This window comes from Gallus gallus, chromosome 2 (assembly GCF_016699485.2).
Source record: "Gallus gallus isolate bGalGal1 chromosome 2, bGalGal1.mat.broiler.GRCg7b, whole genome shotgun sequence".
Lineage (NCBI taxonomy): Eukaryota > Metazoa > Chordata > Aves > Galliformes > Phasianidae > Gallus > Gallus gallus.
This window is the reverse complement of record NC_052533.1, coordinates 148,116,564-148,136,008: the sequence shown is the minus strand read 5'-3', so window position 1 is coordinate 148,136,008 and position 19,445 is coordinate 148,116,564. Positions and strand designations below refer to the sequence as shown.

At 62.0% G+C, this 19,445-nt stretch overlaps 1 protein-coding gene across 2 annotated transcripts in view; it reads left to right on the top strand.

Annotated features, from left to right (window-relative positions):
* Nucleotides 1-19,439, top strand: part of ADCK5 (aarF domain containing kinase 5) — a 30,328-nt gene extending 10,889 nt beyond the window's left edge. The window contains exons 3-6 of one of the 2 annotated variants that reach the window (XM_040696131.2): nucleotides 4,161-4,283; nucleotides 6,549-6,624; nucleotides 15,164-15,364; nucleotides 18,509-19,437. In XM_040696131.2, coding sequence (XP_040552065.1) covers nucleotides 4,161-4,283; nucleotides 6,549-6,624; nucleotides 15,164-15,364; nucleotides 18,509-19,201 — 1,093 coding nt within the window. In that variant the 3' untranslated portion in view covers nucleotides 19,202-19,437. Of the gene's footprint in view, nucleotides 1-4,160; nucleotides 4,284-6,548; nucleotides 6,625-15,163; nucleotides 15,365-18,508 lie in introns of both variants that reach the window. The other variant, XM_040696132.2, reaches the window with a different exon arrangement.
* Nucleotides 19,440-19,445: the final 6 nt, after the last annotated feature.

Genomic DNA, 19,445 nt, shown 5'->3' with positions numbered 1-19,445 from the left:
GTGAGGGGTCACGTGGGGGGCTGTGGGGTCACATGAGGGGATCGGGGTCACGTGAGGGGCTGTGGGGTCACGGGAGGGGTCACGTGAGGGGCTATGGGGTCACATGGGGGTCACGTGGGGGGCTATGGGGTCGCATCGGGGGGCTATGGGGTCGTGTGAGGGGCTGTGGGGTCGCGTGGGGGGTCACGTGGGGGGCTATGGGGTCACATATGGGGTTATGGGGTCACTTATGGGGTTATGAGAGCGGCTATGGGGTCGCGTGTTGGGTTATGGGGTCACGTATGGGGTTATGGGGTCACGTATGGGGTTATGGGGTCACATATGTGGTTATGGGGTCACTTATTGAGTTATGGGGTCATGGGGTCACTTATGGGGTTATGGGGTTATGAGGTCATGTATGGGGTTATGGGGTAATGGGGTCATGTATGGGGTTATGGGGTTGGTTATGGGGTTGTGGGGTTTTGGGGTCACGTATGGGGTTATGGGGTCACTTATGGGGTTATGGGGTTATGAGGTCATGTATGGGGTTATGGGGTTGGTTATGGGGTTGTGGGGTTTTGGGGTCACGTATGGGGTTATGGGGTCACTTATGGGGTTATGGGGTTATGGGGTCATGTATGGGGTTATGGGGTTGGTTATGGGGTTGTGGGGTTTTGGGGTCACGTATGAGGTTATGGGGTCAATTATGGGGTTATGGGGTCATGTATGGGGTTATGGGGGTGGTTATGGGGTCACATATGAGGTCATGGGGTCACTTATGGGGTCATGGGGTAATGGGGTCACGTATGGGGTTTTGGGTCACGTATGGGGTTATGGGGTCGCATATGTGGTTATGGGGTCACTTATTGAGTTATGGGGTCATGGGGTCACTTATGGGGTTATGGGGTTATGGGGTCATGTATGGGGTTATGGGGTTGGTTATGGGGCTATGGGGTTTTGGGGTCACATATGGGGTTATGGGGTCACTTATGGGGTTATGGGGTTATGAGGTCATGTATGGGGTTATGGGGTTGGTTATGGGGTTGTGGGGTTTTGGGGTCACGTATGAGGTTATGGGGTCAATTATGGGGTTATGGGGTCATGTATGGGGTTATGGGGGTGGTTATGGGGTCACATATGGGGTCATGGGGTCACTTATGGGGTCATGGGGTAATGGGGTCACGTATGGGGTTATGGGGTCAGTTATGGGGTTATGGGGTAATGGGGTCATATATGGAGTTAGGGGTCACGTGTGGGGTAATGGGGTCATGTATGGGGTTATGGGGTCAATTATGGGGTCATGGGGGTGGTTACGGGGTTATGGGGCCACTTCTGGGGTTATAGGGTATTGGGGTCACGTATGGGGTTATGGGGTCTCTTATGGGGTCCTGGGGTCACTTATGGGGCTATGGGGTAATGGGGTCACTTAGGGGGTTATGGGGGCGGTTATGGGGTTATGGGGGCTGTTATGGGGTTATGGGGGCTGTTATGGGGTTATGGGGTCACGTGTGGGGTTATGGGGTCATGTATGGGGTCATGGGGTCACTTATGGGCTCATGGGGGTGGTTATAGGGTTATGGAGCCACTTATGGGGTATTGGGGTCACATATGGGGTCACGTGTGGGGCTATGGGGTCACTTATGGGGTTATGGGGTCACATATAGGGTTATGGGGTCACTTATGGGGTTATGGGGTCATGTATGGGGTTATGGGGTCACTTATGGGGTCACTTATAGGGTTATGGGGTTATGGGGTCATGTATGGGGTTATGGGGTCACGTATGGGGTTATGGGGGCGGTTATGGGGTCACGTATGGGGTTATGGGTTTTGGGGTTACTTATGGGGTTATGGAGACGCTGTGGGGTCTCATTATGGGATGTCGTTATGGGGTCATTATGGGATGTCGTTATGGGGTCATTATGGGATGTCCCTATGGGGTCTCATTATGGGACGTCCCTATGGGGTCATTATGGGATGTCCTTTTGGGGTCATTATGGGATGTCCCTATGGGGTCATTATGGGATGTCCTTATGGGGTCATTATGGGACGTCCCTATGGGGTCATTATGGGATGTCGTTATGGGGTCATTATGGGACGTCCCTATGGGGTCATTATGGGATGTCGTTATGGGGTCATCATGGGACGTCCCTATGGGGTCATTATGGGATGTCGTTATGGGGTTCTCCCCATGGGCTGTCCGTTCCGAGGAGCTATTATGGGATGTCCCTATGGGGTCATTATGGGACGTCCCTATGGGGTCTCATTATGGGATATCCCTATGGGGTTCTCCCCATGGGCTGTCCATTCCGAGGACCTATTATGAGATGTCCTTATGGGGTCATATTTGGACGTCCCTATGGGGTCAGTATGGGATGTTGTTATGGGGTCATTATGGGATGTTGTTATGGGGTCATTATGGGATGTCCCTATGGGGTCTCATTATGGGCTGTCCGTTCCGAGGAGCTATTATGGGATGTCCTTATGGGGTCATTATGGGACGTCCCTATGGGGTTCTCCCCATGGGCTGTCCATTCCGAGGACCTATTATGGGATGACCTTATGGGGTCATTATGGGATGTCCCTATGGGGTCATTATGGGATGTCGTTATGGGGTCATTATGGGACGTCCCTATGGGGTTCTCCCCATGGGCTGTGCGTTCCAAGGACCTATTATGGGATGTCCTTATGGGGTCATTATGGGACGTCCCTATGGGGTCATTATGGGATGTCGTTATGGGGTCATTATAGGGTGTCCGTATGGGGTGTCATTATGGGATGTCCCTATGGGGTCATTATGGGGTGTCCCTATGGGGTCTCATTATGGGATGTCCTTACGGAGTCATTATGGGATGCTCCTATGGGGTCATTATGGGATGTCGTTATGGGGTCATTATGGGATGTCGTTATGGGGTCATTATGGGATGTCCTTATGGGGTCTCATTATGGGCTGTCCCTATGGGGTCAGTATGGGGTGTCCCTATGGGGTCATTATGGGATGTCGTTATGGGGTTCTCCCCATGGGCTGTGCGTTCCGAGGACCTATTATGGGATGTCCTTATGGGGTCTCATATTGGGACGTCCCTATGGGGTCAGTATGGGGTGTTCCTATGGGGTCATTATGGGATGTTGTTATGGGGTCATTATGGGATGTCCCTATGGGGTCTCATTATGGGCTGTCCGTTCCGAGGAGCTATTATGGGATGTCCTTATGGGGTCATTATGGGACGTCCCTATGGGGTTCTCCCCATGGGCTGTCCATTCCGAGGAGCTATTATGGGATGTCCCTATGGGGTCATTATGGGACGTCCCTATGGGGTCATTATGGGATGTCGTTATGGGGTCATTATAGGGTGTCCGTATGGGGTCTCATTATGGGATGTCGTTATGGGGTCATTATGGGATGTCCTTTTGGGGTCATTATGGGACGTCTCTATGGGGTCATTATGGGATGTCGTTATGGGGTCATTATGGGACGTCCCTATGGGGTTCTCCCCATGGGCTGTCCGTTCCGAGGAGCTATTATGGGATGTCCTTATGGGGTCATATTTGGACGTCCCTATGGGGTCATTATGGGATGTCGTTATGGGGTCATTATGGGCTGTCCCTATGGGGTTCTCCCCATGGGCTGTCCGTTCCGAGGACCTATTATGGGATGACCTTATGGGGTCATTATGGGATGTCCCTATGGGGTCATTATGGGATGTCGTTATGGGGTCATCATGGGACGTCCCTATGGGGTTCTCCCCATGGGCTGTCCGTTCCAAGGACCTATTATGGGATGTCCTTATGGGGTCATTATGGGACGTCCCTATGGGGTCATTATGGGATGTCGTTATGGGGTCATTATAGGGTGTCCGTATGGGGTGTCATTATGGGATGTCCCTATGGGGTCATTATGGGGTGTCCCTATGGGGTCTCATTATGGGATGTCCTTACGGAGTCATTATGGGATGCTCCTATGGGGTCATTATGGGATGTCCCTATGGGGTCATTATGGGATGTCGTTATGGGGTCATTATGGGACGTCCCTATGGGGTCATTATGGGATGTCGTTATGGGGTCATTATGGGATGTCCCTATGGGGTCATTATAGGATGTCGTTATGGGGTCTTTATGGGACGTCCCTATGGGGTTCTCCCCATGGGCTGTGCGTTCCAAGGACCTATTATGGGATGTGGCAGGCTGCCGGTGCTGCTCCCCGTGGCGGCGGTGGTGGCCGTTCCCATTGGCTGCTACTTCGGGGCCGCCCCCCCACAGCGACGGCGGCTGCGGCTGCTGCTGGGGGGGGTGGGGCGCTTCGCCAGGTAGGGGGCAGGGGTCAAAGGTCACGGGGGGGTGGGGTCTGAAGTCATGGGGGTGGGGGGTCAAAGGTCACGGTAAGTTGGGGTCAGAGGTCATGAGGGTGGGGGGTCAGGGGTCATGGGGGGCCGGAGGGGTGTGAGGGGTAATGGGGGGTTCTGGATGGTGGGGGATCAAGGTTATGGGGGGATATGGGGGTCGGGGGTGGGGAGGTCAGGGGGTCAAAGGTCACGGGGTTGTGGGGGATCAGAGGTCATGGGGGGGTGGGGTCTGTGGGGTGGGGGGGTTTTGGGGGGTGAGGAGATGTGGGATGGGGGCGATCGGGGGGGGTTATTGGGGTCTATGGGATGGGTGGGGTTGGGGGGTTATTGGGGGGCTATGGGGTTTGTGGGTTGAGGGGTTATGGGGGTGGGGGGGTCAGAGGTCACGGGGTGATGGGGTCTGTGGGGTGGAGGGGTCGAGGGGGGTGGTTGGGGTCTATGGGATGTGTGGGGTCGGGGAGTTATGGGGGGCTATGGGGTTTGTGGGGTTATGGGGGTTATGGGGTCAGAGGTCACGGGGTGATGGGGTTTGTGGGGTGGGGGGGTCAGAGGTCATGGGGTGATGGGGTTTGTGGGGAAGGGGGGTTATGGGGGGTAAGGAGATGTGGGGTGGGGGCGATCGGGGGGGTTATTGGGGTCTATGGGATGGGTGGGGTTGGGGGGTTATTGGGGGGCTATGGGGTTTGTGGGTTGAGGGGTTATAGGGGTGGGGGGGTCAGAGGTCATGGGGTGATGGGGTCTGTGGGGTGGGGGGGTCGAGGGGGTCGTTGGGGTCTATGGGATGTGTGGGGTCGGGGGGTTATGGGGGGCTATGGGGTTTGTGGGGTTATGGGGTCAGAGGTCACGGGGTGATGGGGTTTGTGGGGTGGGGGGGTCAGAGGTCATGGGGTGATGGGGTCTGTGGGGTGGGGGGGTCGAGGGGGTCGTTGGGGTCTATGGGATGTGTGGGGTCGGGGGGTTATGGGGGGCTATGGGGGTTATGGGGGCTGCAGGTTATGGGGCTGTGGGGCAGAAGGTTGTGGGGCTGTGGGGCAGAAGGTTATGGAGCAGTGGTTATGGGGTGGGAGGTTATGGGGCAGTGGTTATGGGGCTGTGGGGCGGGAGGTTGTGGGGCTGTGGGGCAGGAGGTTATGGAGCAGTGGTTATGGGGTGGGAGGTTATGGGGTGGGAGGTTATGGGGCAGTGGTTATGGGGCTGTGGGGCGGGAGGTTGTGGGGCTGTGGGGCAGGAGGTTATGGAGCAGTGGTTATGGGGTGGGAGGTTATGGGGCAGGAGGTTATGGGGCAGTGGTTATGGGGTGGGAGGTTATGGGGTGGTTATGGGGCTGTGGGGCGGGAGGTTGTGGGGCTGTGGGGCAGGAGGTTATGGAGCAGTGGTTATGGGGTGGGAGGTTATGGGGCAGGAGGTTATGGGGCAGTGGTTATGGGGTGGGAGGTTATGGGGTGGGAGGTTATGGGGCGGGAGGTTATGGGGCAGGAGGTTATGGGGCTGTGGTTATGGGGCGGGAGGTTATGGGGCGGGAGGTTATGGGGCTGTGGTTATGGGGGAGTGGAGTTGGGGGGCTGTGGTTATGGGGCTGGGGGGCAGCAGTTATGGGGTATGGGGTTATGGGGTCATGGGGTATGGGGGCATGGGGTATGGGTTATGGGATATGGGTTATGAGGTATGGGGCTATGGGGGTATAGGGTCATGGGGTTATGGGGTCATGGTGTATGGGGTTTGGGGTTATGGGGTTTTGGAGTTACACAGTTATAGGGTTATGGGATTATAGGGTTATGGGATTATAGGGTTATGGAGATGGGTTATGGGGTGATGAGGTTATAGGGTTATGGTGTATGGGGTTATAGGGGTATGGAGTATAGGGTTATGGGGTATGGGGTTATGGGGTATGGGATTATTGGGTTATGCGGTTATGGGTTATGGGGGTATGGGGTTATGGGGGTATGGGGATTTGGGGTGTGGGGTTATGGGGTTATGGGGGTATGGGGGTATGGGGTATAGGGTTATGGGGTATGGGGTTATGGGGTATGGGATTATTGGGTTATGGGGTTATGGGGGTATGGGGTTATGGGGGTATGGGGATTTGGGGTGTGGGGTTATGGGGTTATGGGGGTATGGGGGTATGGGGTATAGGGTTATGGGGTATGGGGTTATGGGGTATGGGGTTATGGGGTATGGGGTTATGGGGTTATGGGGCAGCACCCCCCACACTCTCTGTGCCCCACACAGATCTCTGTCGGTTGGAGTGGGGATCTCCGTGGACTACTGGTGGACACAACACGTGGAGCTGTGGGGCGTGGAGGAGGTGGGGGGGGGTTGGGGTGGGATATGGGATGGGGTGGGAGTGGGGTGGGGATGGGGTTAGATTGGGGTTGGGGTTGGGGTGGGGTGGGGTTGGGATTGGGAATGGGGCTGAATGGGGCCCAGTGGGACTGAGTGGGGCCGAATGGGGCCGAATGGGGCTCAGTGGGGCTGAATGGGGTGGAATGAATGGGACCCAATGGGGCTGAATGCGGCTGTGTGGGGCCGAATGGGGCGGAATGAATGGGACCCAATGGGGCTGAGTGGGGCCGAATGGGGCTGAGTGGAGCCGAATGGGGTGGGATGAATGGGACCCAATGGGGCCGAATGGGGCGGAATGAATGGCACCCAATGGGGCTGAGTGGGGCCGAATGGGGCTCGGTGTGACCCCACAGTCCCTATGGGCTCAGCGGGGCCGAATGGGGCCGAGTGGGGCCGAATGGGGCTGAATGGGGCTGAATGAATGGGGCTGAATGGGGCTCAGTGGGACTCAGTGGGGCCGAATGGGGCTGAGTGGGGCTGAATGGGGTGGGATGAATGGGACCCAATGGGGCTGAATTGGGCCGAGTGGGGCCGAATGGTGCCGAATGGGGCGGAATGAATGGGGCTGAATGGGGCTCAGTGGGACTCAGTGGGGCTGAATGGGGCTGAGTGGGGCTCAGTGGGACTCAGTGGGGCCGAACGGGGCTGAATGGGGCTGAATGGGGTGGAATGAATGGGACCCAATGGGGCTGAGTGGGGCTGAATGGGGCTGAGTGGGGCTCAGTGGGACTCAGTGGGGCCGAATGGGGCCGAGTGGGGCCGAATGGGGCGGAATGAATGGGACCCAATGGGGCTGAGTGGGGCCGAATGGGGCTCGGTGTGACCCCACAGTCCCTATGGGCTCAGCGGGGCCGAATGGGGCTGAGTGGGGCCGAATGGGGCAGAATGAATGGGACCCAATGGGGCTGAGTGGGGCCGAATGGGGCTGAGTGGAGCCGAATGGGGTGGGATGAATGGGACCCAATGGGGCCGAATGGGGCCGAATGGGGCGGAATGAATGGGACCCAATGGGGCTGAGTGGGGCCAAATGGGGCTCGGTGTGACCCCACAGTCCCTATGGGCTCAGCGGGGCCGAATGGGGCTGAGTGGGGCCGAATGGGGCTCGGTGTGACCCCACAGTCCCTATGGGCTCAGTGGGGCCGAATGGGGCTGAGTGGGACTCAGTGGGGCCGAATGGGGCTGAGTGGGGCTGAATGGGGCAGAATGAATGGGGCTGAGTGGGGCCGAATGGGGCGGAATGAATGGGGCTGAATGGGGCTCAGTGGGACCCCGCGGTCCCTATGGGCTCTATGGGACCCAATGGGACTCAGTGGGGCTGAATGGGGCGGAATGAATGGGGCTGAATGGGGCTCAGTGGGTCTCAGTGGGGCCGAATGGGGCTGAGTGGGGCTGAATGGGGCAGAATGAATGGGGCTGAGTGGGGCCGAATGGGGCGGAATGAATGGGGCTGAATGGGGCTCAGTGGGACCCCGCGGTCCCTATGGGCTCTATGGGACCCAATGGGACTCAGTGGGGCTGAATGGGGCAGAATGAATGGGGCTGAGTGGGGCCGAATGGGGCGGAATGAATGGGGCCGAATGGGGCGGAATGAATGGGACCCAATGGGGCTGAGTGGGGCCAAATGGGGCTCGGTGTGACCCCACAGTCCCTATGGGCTCAGCGGGGCCGAATGGGGCTGAGTGGGGCCGAATGGGGCGGAATGAATGGGGCTGAATGGGGCTCAGTGGGACTCAGTGGGGCTGAATGGGGTGGGATGAATGGGACCCAATGGGGCTGAATGGGGCTGAGTGGGGCCAAATGGGGCGGAATGAATGGGACCCAATGGGACCCAATGGGACCCCATGGGGCTGAATGGGGCCGAATGGGGCCGAGTGGGGCCGAATGGTGCTGAATGGGGCTGAGTGGGGCCGAATGGGGCTCGGTGTGACCCCACAGTCCCTATGGGCTCAGCGGGGCCGAATGGGGCTGAGTGGGGCCGAATGGGGCGGAATGAATGGGACCCAATGGGGCTGAGTGGGGCTGAATGGGGCTGAGTGGGGCTCAGTGGGACTCAGTGGGGCCGAATGGGGCTGAGTGGGGCCGAATGGGGCAGAATGAATGGGACCCAATGGGGCTGAGTGGGGCCGAATGGGGCTCAGTGTGACCCCACAGTCCCTATGGGCTCAGCGGGGCCGAATGGGGCTGAGTGGGGCCGAATGGGGCGGAATGAATGGGACCCAATGGGGCTGAGTGGGGCCGAATGGGGCTGAGTGGAGCCGAATGGGGTGGGATGAATGAGACCCAATGGGGCCGAATGGGGCCGAATGGGGTGGGATGAATGGGACCCAATGGGGCTGAGTGGGGCCGAATGGGGCTCGGTGTGACCCCACAGTCCCTATGGGCTCAGCGGTGCCGAATGGGGCTGAGTGGGCCGAATGGGGCGGAATGAATGGGGCTGAATGGGGCTCAGTGGGACTCAGTGGGGCTGAATGGGGTGGGATGAATGGGACCCAATGGGGCTGAATGGGGCTGAGTGGGGCCAAATGGGGCGGAATGAATGGGACCCAATGGGACCCAATGGGACCCCATGGGGCTGAATGGGGCCGAATGGGGCCGAGTGGGGCCGAATGGTGCTGAATGGGGCTGAGTGGGGCCGAATGGGGCTCGGTGTGACCCCACAGTCCCTATGGGCTCTGCGGGGCCGAATGGGGCTGAGTGGGGCCGAATGGGGCTCAGTGTGACCCCACAGTCCCTATGGGCTCAGTGGGGCCGAATGGGGCTCAGTGGGACTCAGTGGGCCTGAATGGGGCTGAGTGGGGCCGAATGGGGCGGAATGAATGGGGCTGAATGGGGCTCAGTGGGACTCAGTGGGGCTGAATGGGGTGGGATGAATGGGACCCAATGGGGCTGAGTGGGGCCGAATGGGGCGGAATGAATGGGGCTGAATGGGGCCCAATGGGGCGGAATGAATGGGTCTGAATGGGGCTCAGTGTGGCACTCAGTGGGGCTGAATGGGGCGGGATGAATGGGGCTGAGTGGGGCTCAGTGGGACTCAGTGGGGCTGAATGGGGTGGGATGAATGGGACCCAATGGGGCTGAGTGGGGCTCAGTGGGACTCAGTGGGGCTGAATGGGGCTGAGTGGGGCTGAATGGGGCAGAATGAATGGGACCCAATGGGGCCGAGTGGGGCCGAATGGTGCCGAATGGGGCGGAATGAATGGGGCTGAATGGGGCTCAGTGGGACTCAGTGGGGCTGAATGGGGTGGGATGAATGGGACCCAATGGGGCTGAATGGGGCTGAGTGGGGCCGAATGGGGCTGAATGGGGCTGAATGAATGGGGCTGAATGGGGCTCAGTGGGGCACTCAGTGGGGCCGAATGGGGCTGAGTGGGGCTGAATGGGGTGGGATGAATGGGACCCAATGGGGCTGAATGCGGCTGTGTGGGGCCGAATGGGGCGGAATGAATGGGACCCAATGGGGCTGAGTGGGGCCGAATGGGGCTGAGTGGAGCCGAATGGGGTGGGATGAATGGGACCCAATGGGGCCGAATGGGGCGGAATGAATGGCACCCAATGGGGCTGAGTGGGGCCGAATGGGGCTCGGTGTGACCCCACAGTCCCTATGGGCTCAGCGGGGCCGAATGGGGCCGAGTGGGGCCGAATGGGGCTGAATGGGGCTGAATGAATGGGGCTGAATGGGGCTCAGTGGGACTCAGTGGGGCCGAATGGGGCTGAGTGGGGCTGAATGGGGTGGGATGAATGGGACCCAATGGGGCTGAATTGGGCCGAGTGGGGCCGAATGGTGCCGAATGGGGCGGAATGAATGGGGCTGAATGGGGCTCAGTGGGACTCAGTGGGGCTGAATGGGGCTGAGTGGGGCTCAGTGGGACTCAGTGGGGCCGAACGGGGCTGAATGGGGCTGAATGGGGTGGAATGAATGGGACCCAATGGGGCTGAGTGGGGCTGAATGGGGCTGAGTGGGGCTCAGTGGGACTCAGTGGGGCCGAATGGGGCCGAGTGGGGCCGAATGGGGCGGAATGAATGGGACCCAATGGGGCTGAGTGGGGCCGAATGGGGCTCGGTGTGACCCCACAGTCCCTATGGGCTCAGCGGGGCCGAATGGGGCTGAGTGGGGCCGAATGGGGCAGAATGAATGGGACCCAATGGGGCTGAGTGGGGCCGAATGGGGCTGAGTGGAGCCGAATGGGGTGGGATGAATGGGACCCAATGGGGCCGAATGGGGCCGAATGGGGCGGAATGAATGGGACCCAATGGGGCTGAGTGGGGCCAAATGGGGCTCGGTGTGACCCCACAGTCCCTATGGGCTCAGCGGGGCCGAATGGGGCTGAGTGGGGCCGAATGGGGCTCGGTGTGACCCCACAGTCCCTATGGGCTCAGTGGGGCCGAATGGGGCTGAGTGGGACTCAGTGGGGCCGAATGGGGCTGAGTGGGGCTGAATGGGGCAGAATGAATGGGGCTGAGTGGGGCCGAATGGGGCGGAATGAATGGGGCTGAATGGGGCTCAGTGGGACCCCGCGGTCCCTATGGGCTCTATGGGACCCAATGGGACTCAGTGGGGCTGAATGGGGCGGAATGAATGGGGCTGAATGGGGCTCAGTGGGTCTCAGTGGGGCCGAATGGGGCTGAGTGGGGCTGAATGGGGCAGAATGAATGGGGCTGAGTGGGGCCGAATGGGGCGGAATGAATGGGGCTGAATGGGGCTCAGTGGGACCCCGCGGTCCCTATGGGCTCTATGGGACCCAATGGGACTCAGTGGGGCTGAATGGGGCAGAATGAATGGGGCTGAGTGGGGCCGAATGGGGCGGAATGAATGGGGCCGAATGGGGCGGAATGAATGGGACCCAATGGGGCTGAGTGGGGCCAAATGGGGCTCGGTGTGACCCCACAGTCCCTATGGGCTCAGCGGGGCCGAATGGGGCTGAGTGGGGCCGAATGGGGCGGAATGAATGGGGCTGAATAGGGCTCAGTGGGACTCAGTGGGGCTGAATGGGGTGGGATGAATGGGACCCAATGGGGCTGAATGGGGCTGAGTGGGGCCAAATGGGGCGGAATGAATGGGACCCAATGGGACCCAATGGGACCCCATGGGGCTGAATGGGGCCGAATGGGGCCGAGTGGGGCCGAATGGTGCTGAATGGGGCTGAGTGGGGCCGAATGGGGCTCGGTGTGACCCCACAGTCCCTATGGGCTCAGCGGGGCCGAATGGGGCTGAGTGGGGCCGAATGGGGCGGAATGAATGGGACCCAATGGGGCTGAGTGGGGCTGAATGGGGCTGAGTGGGGCTCAGTGGGACTCAGTGGGGCCGAATGGGGCTGAGTGGGGCCGAATGGGGCAGAATGAATGGGACCCAATGGGGCTGAGTGGGGCCGAATGGGGCTCAGTGTGACCCCACAGTCCCTATGGGCTCAGCGGGGCCGAATGGGGCTGAGTGGGGCCGAATGGGGCGGAATGAATGGGACCCAATGGGGCTGAGTGGGGCCGAATGGGGCTGAGTGGAGCCGAATGGGGTGGGATGAATGAGACCCAATGGGGCCGAATGGGGCCGAATGGGGTGGGATGAATGGGACCCAATGGGGCTGAGTGGGGCCGAATGGGGCTCGGTGTGACCCCACAGTCCCTATGGGCTCAGCGGTGCCGAATGGGGCTGAGTGGGCCGAATGGGGCGGAATGAATGGGGCTGAATGGGGCTCAGTGGGACTCAGTGGGGCTGAATGGGGTGGGATGAATGGGACCCAATGGGGCTGAATGGGGCTGAGTGGGGCCAAATGGGGCGGAATGAATGGGACCCAATGGGACCCAATGGGACCCCATGGGGCTGAATGGGGCCGAATGGGGCCGAGTGGGGCCGAATGGTGCTGAATGGGGCTGAGTGGGGCCGAATGGGGCTCGGTGTGACCCCACAGTCCCTATGGGCTCTGCGGGGCCGAATGGGGCTGAGTGGGGCCGAATGGGGCTCAGTGTGACCCCACAGTCCCTATGGGCTCAGTGGGGCCGAATGGGGCTCAGTGGGACTCAGTGGGCCTGAATGGGGCTGAGTGGGGCCGAATGGGGCGGAATGAATGGGGCTGAATGGGGCTCAGTGGGACTCAGTGGGGCTGAATGGGGTGGGATGAATGGGACCCAATGGGGCTGAGTGGGGCCGAATGGGGCGGAATGAATGGGGCTGAATGGGGCCCAATGGGGCGGAATGAATGGGTCTGAATGGGGCTCAGTGTGGCACTCAGTGGGGCTGAATGGGGCGGGATGAATGGGGCTGAGTGGGGCTCAGTGGGACTCAGTGGGGCTGAATGGGGTGGGATGAATGGGACCCAATGGGGCTGAGTGGGGCTCAGTGGGACTCAGTGGGGCTGAATGGGGCTGAGTGGGGCTGAATGGGGCAGAATGAATGGGACCCAATGGGGCCGAGTGGGGCCGAATGGTGCCGAATGGGGCGGAATGAATGGGGCTGAATGGGGCTCAGTGGGACTCAGTGGGGCTGAATGGGGTGGGATGAATGGGACCCAATGGGGCTGAATGGGGCTGAGTGGGGCCGAATGGGGCTGAATGGGGCTGAATGAATGGGGCTGAATGGGGCTCAGTGGGGCACTCAGTGGGGCCGAATGGGGCTGAGTGGGGCTGAATGGGGTGGGATGAATGGGACCCAATGGGGCTGAATGGGGCTGAGTGGGGCCAAATGGGGCGGAATGAATGGGACTCAATGGGACCCAATGGGACCCCATGGGGCTGAATGGGGCCGAATGGGGCCGAGTGGGGCCGAATGGTGCTGAATGGGGCTGAGTGGGGCCGAATGGGGCTCGGTGTGACCCCACAGTCCCTATGGGCTCAGCGGGGCCGAATGGGGCTGAGTGGGGCCAAATGGGGCTCAGTGTGACCCCACAGTCCCTATGGGCTCAGTGGGGCCGAATGGGGCTGAGTGGGGCTGAATGGGGTGGGATGAATGGGACCCAATGGGGCTGAGTGGGGCCGAATGGGGCTCGGTGTGACCCCACAGTCCCTATGGGCTCAGCGGGGCCGAATGGGGCTGAGTGGGGCCGAATGGGGCTCAGTGTGACCCCACAGTCCCTATGGGCTCAGTGGGGCCGAGTGGGGCCGAATGGGGCGGAATGAATGGGACCCAATGGGGCTGAGTGGGGCCGAATGGGGCTCGGTGTGACCCCACAGTCCCTATGGGCTCAGCGGGGCCGAATGGGGCTGAGTGGGGCCGAATGGGGCGGAATGAATAGGACCCAATGGGGCTGAGTGGGGCTGAATGGGGCTGAGTGGAGCCGAATGGGGTGGGATGAATGAGACCCAATGGGGCCGAATGGGGCCGAATGGGGTGGGATGAATGGGACCCAATGGGGCTGAGTGGGGCCGAATGGGGCTCGGTGTGACCCCACAGTCCCTATGGGCTCAGCGGGGCCGAATGGGGCTGAGTGGGGCCAAATGGGGCTCAGTGTGACCCCACAGTCCCTATGGGCTCAGTGGGGCCGAATGGGGCTGAGTGGGGCTGAATGGGGTGGGATGAATGGGACCCAATGGGGCTGAGTGGGGCCGAATGGGTCTCGGTGTGACCCCACAGTCCCTATGGGCTCAGTGGGGCCGAATGGGGCTGAGTGGGGCCGAATGGGGCGGAATGAATGGGGCTGAATGGGGCTCAGTGGGACTCAGTGGGGCTGAATGGGGTGGGATGAATGGGACCCAATGGGGCTGAGTGGGGCCGAATGGGGCGGAATGAATGGGGCTGAATGGGGCCCAATGGGGCAGAATGAATGGGTCTGAATGGGGCTCAGTGTGGCACTCAGTGGGGCTGAATGGGGCGGGATGAATGGGGCTGAGTGGGGCTCAGTGGGACTCAGTGGGGCTGAATGGGGTGGGATGAATGGGACCCAATGGGGCTGAGTGGGGCTCAGTGGGACTCAGTGGGGCTGAATGGGGCTGAGTGGGGCCGAATGGGGCAGAATGAATGGGACCCAATGGGGCCGAGTGGGGCCGAATGGTGCCGAATGGGGCGGAATGAATGGGGCTGAATGGGGCTCAGTGGGACTCAGCGGGGCTGAATGGGGCTGAGTGGGGCTCAGTGGGACTCAGTGGGGCCGAATGGGGCCGAGTGGGGCCGAATGGGGCGGAATGAATGGGACCCAATGGGGCTGAGTGGGGCTGAATGGGGCTGAGTGGGGCTCAGTGGGACTCAGTGGGGCCGAATGGGGCCGAGTGGGGCCGAATGGGGCGGAATGAATGGGACCCAATGGGGCTGAGTGGGGCCGAATGGGGCTCGGTGTGACCCCACAGTCCCTATGGGCTCAGTGGGGCCGAATGGGGCCGAGTGGGGCCGAACGGTGCTGAATGGGGCTGAGTGGGGCCGAATGGGGCTCGGTGTGACCCCACAGTCCCTATGGGCTCAGCGGGGCCGAATGAATGGGGCTGAGTGGGGCCGAATGGGGCTCGGTGTGACCCCACAGTCCCTATGGGCTCAGCGGGGCCGAATGAATGGGGCTGAGTGGGGCCGCGGTGTCCCGCAGGGCAGCGCTCCGTTCGAGGCGGCCATGGCGCGGTGCCACGAGCGGGGGGCGGAGCGGCTGCTGCGGGGGGCGCTGCGGAACGGCGGGCTGTACGTGAAGCTGGGCCAGGGGCTGTGCGCCATGGGGCACCTCCTGCCGCCGCAGTACCCGCGTGTGCTCCGCGCCTTGGAGGACAGAGCGCTGCCGCAGAGGGGGCAGCAGGTGGGGGGGGCGGGGGCGTGGGGGTGGGGGGGGGGTGGGGGGGTATACGTGGGGGGGTATGGGGGTGGGGGGGATATGAGGGTGGGGGGGTATAGGGGGGTATGGGGGGGGATATACGTGGAAGGGGTATAGGGGTGGAGGGGTATAGGGGGGGTATGGGGGGGGATATACGTGGGGGGGGTATGGGGGTGGGAAGGGGATGGGGGGGGCATGGGGGGTGTAGGGGGGGATATACGTGGGGGGGGTATGGGGGTGGGGGGGATATTAGGGTGGGGGGGGTATAGGGGGGGTATGGGGGGGATATACGTGGGGGGGGTATGGGGGTGGGAAGGGGGTATTGGGGTGGGGGGGGTATAGGGGGGGTATGGGGGGATATACGTGGGGGGGGTATGGGGTGGGGGGGAGGAGAGGGGGGGTGGGGGGTATGGGGGTGGGGGGCAGCAGGTGGGGGGTGGGGGTATAGGGGTGGGGGGGTATAGGGGGGGTATAGGGGGGATATACGTGGGGGGGGTATGGGGGGTGGGGGGGAGGAGAGAGGGGGTGGGGGGTATGGGGGTGGGGGGCAGCAGGTGGGGGCGGGGGTATGGGGGGATGGGGGGGTATGGGGGTGGGGGGGAGGAGAGGAGGGGTGGGGGGTATGGGGGTGGGGGGGCAGCAGGTGGGGGGGGGGCATGGGGGGTATGGGGGGGGGTGGGGGTGGGGGGGGAGGAGAGGAGGGGTGGGGGGTATGGGGGTGGGGGGCAGCAGGTGGGGGGGAGGGCGAGGGGGGTAAGGGGGGGGTATTGGGGTGGGGGGGGTATAGGGATGGGGGGGGTATGGGGGTGGGGGCGGTATGAGGGTGGGGGGGGTATGGGGGTGGGGGGGTATGGGGGGGGGTCGGGGGGGGTATAGGGGTTGGGGGGGGTATAGGGCTGGGGGTGGGGGGGTATAGGGGTGTGGGGGTGGGGTGCGGGGGTATGGGGGGGGATATACGTGGGGGGGGTATGGGGTGGGGGGGTATAGGGGGGGTATGGGGGGGGATATACGTGGGGGGGGGTATGGGGGTGGGGGGCTATGGGGGGGTGGGGGGTATAGGGGGGGTATGGGGGGTATAGGGGTGGGGGGTATAGGGGTTGGGAGGCTATGGGGGTGGGGGGGTATAAAGGTGGGGGGTATGGGGGTGGGGGGCAGCAGGTGGGGGGGGGTATGGGGGTGGACGGGGGTGGGGGGGTATTGGGGTGGGGGGGGTATGGGGGGGGTAAGGGGGGGTATTGGGGTGGGGGGGTATAGGGATGGGGGGGGTATGAGGGTGGGGGGGGTATAGGGGGGGTATGGGGGGGGATATAGGGGTTGGGGGGGTATGGGGGGGTGTATAGGGGTGGGAGGTATAGGGGTTGGGGGTGTAGGGGGGTATTGGGGTGGGGTGGGTGGGGGGGGGATGGGGGTGGGGGGGGGTATGGGGATGGGGGGGTATGGGGGTTGTAGGGGGGTATTGGGGTGGGGGGGGTATAGGGGGGATATAGGGGTGGGGGTGCGGGGGTATAGGGGTGTGGGGGCGGGGTGCGGGGGTATAGGGGTGGGGGGAGGATGGGGGGGGTGGGAGTGGGGGGGTATGGGGGGTATGGGGGTGGGGGGCAGCAGGTGGGGGGGGGTATAGGGGTGGGGGGGGTAGGGGGGGGTATGGGGGGGGTATAGGGGTGGGGGGTATAGTGGTTGGGGGGGGATGGGGGGGGCATGGGGGGTATGGGGGGGTATTGGGGTGGGGGGATGGGGGTGGGGGGGGTATGAGGGTGGGGGGGGGGTATGGGGATGGGGGGCAGCAGGTGGGGAGAGGGGGGGTTGGGGGTGGGGGGGTATAGGGGTTGGGGGGGATGGGGGTGGGGTGGGGGGGTATAGGGGTTGGAGGGGATGCGGGGGTGGGAGTGGGGGTTATGGGGGGGTATGGGGGTGGGGGGCAGCAGTGTGGGGGGGGACATGGGGGTGTAGGGGGGTATTGGGGTGGGGGGGTATGGGGGGGTATAGGGGTTGGGGGGGTATAGGGGTGTGGGGGGTAATGGGGGGGGTGGGAGTGGGGGGGTATGGGGGGGTATGGGGGTGGGGGGCAGCAGGTGGGGGGTGGGGGTATAGGAGTGGGGGGGTATAAGGGGGGTATGGGGGGGATATACGTGGGGGGGATATGGGGGTGGGAGGGGGATGGGGGGGGCATGGGGGGTGTAGGGGGGTATTGGGATGGGGGGGTATGGGGGGGGATGGGGGTGGGGGGGTTATGAGGGGGGGTATGGGGATTGGGGGGTATAGGGGTGGGGGTGGGGGGTATAGGGGTTGGGGGGGGATGGGGGGTATGGGGGTGGGGGGGTATGGGGGTGGGGGTGGGGGGGTATAAGGGTTGGGGGGCAGCAGGTGGGGGGCGGGAGGGGTATAGGAGTGGGGGGGGGATATTGGGAGGTATGGGGGGGGTATAGGGGTGGGGGGTATAGGGGTTGGGGGGGATGCGGGTGGGGTGGAGGGGGATGGGGGGGAGGAGAGGGGGGTATGGGGGGGTATAGGGGTGGGGGGGTATAGGGATGGGGGGGTATGGGGGGGTATTGGGGTGGGGGGGTATTGGGGTGGAGGATGGGGGGGGGGATATTGGGAGGTATGGGGGGGGGAATAGGGGTGGGGGGTATAGGGGTTGGGGGGGGATGCGGGTGGGGTGGAGGGGGATGGGGGGGAGGAGAGGGAGTATGGGGGGGTTTGGGGTGGGGGTGGGGGGGATGTGGGCGTATGGGGATGGGGGCAATGGGGGTATGGGGGGGTATGGGGATGGGGGGGTATAGGGGTGGGGGGGATGGGGGTGGGCGGCAGCAGGTGGGGTGAGGGGGGGGATGGGGGGGAATGGGGGTGGATGGGGGGGATGGGGGTGGGGGGGAGGGGGGTTATGGGGTTGGAGGGGTATGGGGGTGGGGGGGAGTGGAGGGTATGCGGGGGTATGGGGATGGGGGGCAGCAGGTGGGGGGTGGGGGGGGATGGGGGAGATTTTGGGGGAATGGGGGTGAGGAGGGTATAGGGGTTGGGGAGGGATGGGGGGTATAGGGGGTCCTCATGTCCCCATGTCCCCACATATGTCCCCATGTCCCCATATATGTCCCCATAATGTCCCTATATATGTCCCTCTGGCGCCCCCAGGTGGACGAGCTGTTCCTGGAGGATCCCGATATCCCCATATATGTCCCCATATATGTCCCCATAATGTCCCCATATATGTCCCTCTGGCGCCCCCAGGTGGACGAGCTGTTCCTGGAGGATCCCCATATCCCCATGTATATCCCCATATATGATGTCCCTCTGGCGCCCCCTGGTGGACGAGCTGTTCCTGGAGGATCCCCATATCCCCATATATGTCCCCATATCCCCATATATGTCCCCATGTCCCCATATCCCCATGTATATCCCCATGTCCCGACGCTGTCCCTCTGGCGCCCCCTGGTGGACGAGCTGTTCCTGGAGGATCCCCATATCCCCATATATATATATATGTCCCTCTGGCGCCCCCTGGTGGACGAGCTGTTCCTGGAGGATCCCCATATCCCCATATATGTCCCCATATATGATGTCCCTCTGGCGCCCCCTGGTGGACGAGCTGTTCCTGGAGGGTCCCCATATCCCCATATATGTCCCTCTGGCGCCCCCAGGTGGACGAGCTGTTCCTGGAGGATCCCCATATCCCCATATATATCCCCATATCCCCATATATATATGTCCCTCTGGCGCCCCCTGGTGGACGAGCTGTTCCTGGAGGATCCCCATATCCCCATATATGTCCCCATATCCCCATATATGTCCCCATATCCCCATGTATATCCCCATATCCCCATGTAAATCCCCATGTCCCGACGCTGTCCCTCTGGCGCCCCCTGGTGGACGAGCTGTTCCTGGAGGATCCCCATATCCCCATATATGTCCCCATATCCCCATGTATATCCCCATATCCCCATGTATATCCCCATATATGTCCCTCTGGCGCCCCCAGGTGGACGAGCTGTTCCTGGAGGATCCCCATATCCCCATATATATCCCCATATCCCCATATATGTCCCCATATATGATGTCCCTCTGGCGCCCC